General features: G+C 44.2%; 1 protein-coding gene across 1 annotated transcript in view; it reads right to left on the bottom strand.

Annotated features, from left to right (window-relative positions):
* Positions 1–409: 409 nt before the first annotated feature.
* The window catches only part of hspb11 (heat shock protein, alpha-crystallin-related, b11), a gene marked incomplete at its 5' end in the record, with an annotated part of 14,109 nt that continues 9,012 nt past the window's right edge, over positions 410–5,506 (bottom strand). Inside the window, 4 exons of the mRNA XM_080738846.1 lie at positions 410–517; positions 1,338–1,399; positions 1,508–1,576; positions 3,609–3,848. Of these exons, the coding sequence (XP_080594972.1) occupies positions 425–517; positions 1,338–1,399; positions 1,508–1,576; positions 3,609–3,848 (464 nt within the window). The 3' untranslated portion in view covers positions 410–424. The remainder of the gene's footprint in view (positions 518–1,337; positions 1,400–1,507; positions 1,577–3,608; positions 3,849–5,506) is intronic.

Below are 5,506 nucleotides of genomic sequence, written 5' to 3'. Positions count from 1 at the left end.
CTGCTGTGGAACCAGTCTACGAAGCTCTATTAAATATATGAAAAGTTTTCATCTGGGGTCCCTGCTTCATCTCTCGCTTAGGAAGGGGGTCCATGGCTTGAAAAACGTTGAAGACACCTGATTTAAGAGTTATTTAAGAGTTATTTCTTATAGAAACCCAGGCTTTTATTTATCTCAACAGTAGCGGGCACCAGGCTTTTATTGGAAGGAGGCCTGTATAAGAGAGAAGGTGGTAGGTAGCAGCGCGGCGTGGACAGTCAGCTCTCCACGGCGCCCCCTGCAGGCGGTAGGTAGCAGCGCGGCGTGGACAGTCAGCTCTCCACGGCGCCCCCAGCAGGCGGTAGGTAGCAGCGCGGCGTGGACAGTCAGCTCCCCACATCGCCCCCAGCAGGCGGTAAGTGGCAGCGCGGCGTGGACAGGACACTCAGCTCTCCACGGTCACTCGGTGCACGGAGACAAAGTGATCGTATCCTGAGGAGATGATGAAACGCAGGTGGGTGCAGCTGCTTCCTTTCAGCTGGGGTGAAGAGAAGAGAAACACCACAGGGTGTTATCTACGGCTTTATCACTCATTTCTGTAGCCATGTGTGTGTGTGTGTGTGTGTGTGTGTGTGTGTGTGTGTGTGTGTGTGTGTGTGTGTGTGTGTGTGTGTGTGTGTGTGTGTGCGTGTGTGTGCGTGTGTGTGTGTGTGTGTGTGCGTGCGCGCGCGGGCAGTGGTGTAAAGTAACTAAGTACATTTACCCAAGTACTGTATTTTTTGCATTTTTAATTCGGTATTTTTACACTGTATTTTGGCTTCATTTCAGAAGCTGGTTTACAAGGCTAGAAATATTAGACCTTAATTGTCGAATGTTTAAGCATGTAATCATGATATTAATTATTATGATTATGATCATGTATACTTTCTTATAGTTAAGGCCATTTTTAAAAATATATATTTTTTAACATTTTGGAGGTTTGGAGGTTCCGAGATGTCCTAGTGCCCAGCTGACCTGTTAGGCCTACCATTGAAATCAGCGCTTTGTGACGCATTGTGAGCTTGTAGATCAGCTATTTTCAAAAGATTTTATACATTTGGAAACTTGTGAAACGGGACCTTCTGCATAAAGACTACTTTTAATTTGGGTACTTTAAGTATATTTTGATGCCAATACTTTTGTACTTTTACTCAAGTAAAATTTGAATACAGAACATTATTTCCACATGGTGGTATTGATGCTTTTACTCAATGAAAAAAGCACTTCTTCCATCGTGTGCTTGCGTGTGTGCATACGTGCGTGTGTACACGCGTGCACGTGGACCTCACATGATGAACAATACTGATAAGTCAACTCACCGCGATAGTGTTTGATTGAAGTTGTCCCTCCGTGTGTTCAAACTCTACAAAGAATAAAAATAAAAACAGTGAAAACATTTTTTAACAGCGATTCCAATTATTTGCACAGTGGGGAAAAGAAAAGAGAAGATTAACCTAACATGAATGAATCAGGATGCAAAGTGACTTACCTTTGATGGTGACGGGCTCAAAGTGAGCAGCCTTATCTGATGTGTTCCTCTCTATCTTCAGAGTCTTGACTGCAGAGAGAAGAAGGGACATATCAACGTGTCAGTTTCCTGTCCTGAACGTTTTCCCTTTAAAACGCTTGAAAGCAACGCATGGCTTTCATCTCAGCCTGATGTTCCACAGGGAACGGAGAGGATTAAAGGAGTAGTTCACCCCAAAAATGACTTATTTTCTATCAATTGCACAGGAACAGGGGCGTCACAAGGGGGGGAAGTGGGACTGAGTTACCAGGGCCCAAGGTGGAGGGGCCTTCATTATTTAATATTTTAGCTGTTGAAAAATAGCAGATCTACAAGCTCACTGCGCGGCACTCGAGCTTGCAGATCTGCTATTTTTGAAAAGTCATGAAAATGTGTGCAAATCTTTGAATAGATGTATTTTTTAAGCAAACATTTGTAACTGCAATTTTGCTTCTGGGGGGTCCCTGGAGCTAAATATTTTGAGATGGGGGTCAGTGGACAAATACATATCATTTTGGAAAGGTTTGAGCACCACTGACATAGAAACAGGTTTTTCAAAAAACCTTAGAAGGATTTGAAATATTCAAAGACTTTCACAAATGTTCAAGATTCTTTCAAAAATAGCAGATCTACTAGCTTGCAGCTTGTAGATCTGCTATTTTTCAAAAGTTAAAGCACAAAATAATGTGTTCCCAGTCTAAATGGGTTAAACCCCCTCTCCCTATGAAGAACATTCATGGGGGCCCCGCAGTGAACCCTTGTACCCAGGGCCCATGATTTGGTGCGACACCCCTGCACGAGTTGAATTCATCATCATTTGAGTCTCCAGTAGGACAGTGGGTTGAGAACCCCCCTGATTTATTTAATTCAGTAAAGTCAGTAAGTAAGTACACCTAAACCCAATTAGACCTGAGGTTGATTTAAAAAATCTAAATCCTAAATCAAGTCCAAAAACGAATAAAGAAGACAAAGTCCAAGGGCTGAGGGGCAGACCGTGACATTAATACTGGTACCAGACATAATTAACATAACTAGAATTTCGGGCCCCCTCAAATCTAGAGCTCGGGCCCCCTCCGGGGCCCCTCACGGTATACCAGCAATCAAATGGATTTGTAATGGGCAAATATGGGTAGTTCTTTTTTTGAGAGAAAATATTTTTTTGAGAAAAAAAAAATTTTAGAGAAAAAATAGTGTTTTGAGAAAAAAAAATTGAGAAAAAAAAAAGTTTTTTGAAAAAAAAAGTTTTTTGAAAAAAAAAGTTTTTTGAAAAAAAAAAGTTTTTTGAAAAAAAAAAGTTTTTTGAAAAAAAAAAGTTTTTTGAAAAAAAAAAAGTTTTGGCCTAATTATGTTATTATTATTACTATAATAGGCCTGCCAATGTTTTATTTTCATTATTTCAATGTTTTCATTTTAGCAACACACACACACACACACACCCCTACACACACACACACACACACACACACACACACACACACACACACACACACACACACACACACACACACACACACACAGACAGTATGTTGCTGTGAAGAGGTGAGTGGGCCGAACTCTAGAGGTGAGTGGCCCGAAGGGCCGCCAACTTCTTGTAAGATACAGGCTCTCGGCTAGCTAGGCTCTCGCTGCTGCGCGCCCGTCACTGCTGAAGCAAACTGTAACCTGATACTTTGGTGACGAAAATTGCGTAGGAGACACTCTGGGGAAAGATTTGCATAGCAAACCCACACATTACTTTTCTACAAAGTGTACATTGTGCGAATACAATAGCTTCAGGAGAAGCTGCTAGGAACATTGGGGTAAAAATGCGCGATTTTTGTGCAAAAGGTGGAGTCTTTAGATGCAGTGTAAATGTGATTCTATCGCGCAGGATGCTTAAAAATACTTAAAGAGGGTCGCTGTGGGTTATGGCTGCTGACAAGTAAGAGTGCTTGGGTTACAAAACATAGAAGGTCTAACGCTTAACATACAGTATATATACTGTACATACAGTACAGGGCAAGTTTAGTTAAACAGCATTTCCCTTGGAAAAAACCCTGTCCTCTGCATTTGACCCATCCTTTAAGTACTGTACTAAATGTACTTAGGAGGAGCAGAGCCCCAGTGCAGAGCTCTGCCCAGGGACCAGCAGAGCCCCAGTGCAGAGCTCTGCCCAGGGACCAGCAGAGCCCCAGTGCAGAGCTCTGCCCAGGGACCAGCAGAGCCCCAGTGCAGAGCTCTGCCCAGGGACCAGCAGAGCCCCAGTGCAGAGCTCTGCCCAGGGACCAGCAGAGCCCCAGGGCAGAGCTCTGCCCAGGGACCAGCAGAGCCCCAGTGCAGAGCTCTGCCCAGGGACCAACCGCAGGGGTGTCGCACCAAATTCTGGGCCCTGGGTACAAGGATTCACTGTGGGGCCCCTGTGCTTTAACTATTGAAAAATAGCAGATATACAAGCTCACAGCGCGGCACCGAGTGCCACGCTGCGAGCTTGTAGATCTACTATTTTTGAAGAATCATGAAAATCTTTGAATATTTCAAATCCTTCTAAGGTTTTTTTTTTTAATCTATGTTTCGATGTCAGTGGAGCTCAAACCTTTTCATGTGAAGGACCCCCAAAATGGTATGTATTTGGCCACGGACCCCCATTTCAAAATATTTCGTTCCAGGGACCCCCCAGAAGCAAGATTTGAGTTACAAATGTTCGCTTTAAAAATACATATATTCAAAGATTTGCACACATTTTCACGACTTTTCAAAAATATAAATATTTTTCAATAGCTAAAGTATAAAATAATTAAGGCCCCTCCAACACCTTGGGCCCTGGTAACTCAGTCCCACTTTCCTACCCCTTGTGACGCCCCTGACCAACCGTACTCCAGTTGGAACACAAGGACCAGTACCTTTGGTCAAGGACACTGGTGGGATCTTGTAGCCACTGTAGCATGTTTTTATAGCAGGGGTAACAGGGGGTCCCGGACATAGCCGTGGGAACTAATTCGCGCGCGTGCGTGACACGATCCCCGTGCGAAAAATTGCGGTTATTTGCGGATTTTAATTGTGTTTTATAACCTTTTTTGCATGTTTTATTCGGGTTTCCGCGGTTTATTTTTTAGCTAAATGTAACACAATTGGGAACTGCACACTAAACTTTCCCTTTGCCTCTCCAAACGGGCTGTGGACAGTGCGGAGACATATAAAAAATGCGCACACAGTGGCCATATGCCACTGATCTGATTGCAGCCAGCAGGATATTATTAGATGCTATATTGTCCGCCGCATCGGTCCAGACCCCAGTGTTAGGAAACAGCTGGTCAACTTCTGGTACACCATAGCCATTAGCCACTAGCTAGCCCAAACATTAGCCTAGCCAGGCAGCACAGCAGCATAACATAGCATTCATCATTACAAGTCTTTAGCCACGACTCACCAGTGAGGACGCCAGGGCTAGCAGAGGGCGATGTTTAATGCCTTCATAGGTTGTGTTGTCTTGGTGTTCTGTATATTCCTTTTATGCCCGTATTGTTATAATCCACCGAGTCCATGACGCATATGTTACGCACGGAGAGACAAACGCTTAGACAAGTTAAAAGGGAAGTCCTTTGAAAGCCATTTCCTGTCTAAACAGTGCCCAGAAGCACATTTCAAAACAAGAGCCTTTCTTTTTTTTTTTGTCTATACAATCGATCATTCAACACATGTTTATTTTGAAATTGTACTGGAAATAGAAGTAGCCAATAGCTCCTACTTCACGCCACTGATGTCAGAGCCTCTACTTGCCGATCGGCAATATTTTTCCCCCAACCCCCCTTTAGGGGGTGCGGTGGGGGGTGCGGTGGGACGTGGGGGAGGGGGTGCGGCCGCACCCCCAGCACCCCTACTTCCCTCGGCACTGGTCCCGGACCCCTAGGGGGTTGTAGCATGTCTTTATAGTGTTGGAGAAAACACACCAGTACCTTTGGTGGGAAGGTGTAGCCACTTAGTCTAGGATGTATGTATGCACTT

The sequence above is a fragment of the Nannobrachium achirus genome, assembly GCF_963921795.1.
Source record: "Nannobrachium achirus genome assembly, chromosome: 12".
Lineage (NCBI taxonomy): Eukaryota > Metazoa > Chordata > Actinopteri > Myctophiformes > Myctophidae > Nannobrachium > Nannobrachium achirus.
This window is presented reverse-complemented; position numbering and strand designations above follow the sequence as displayed.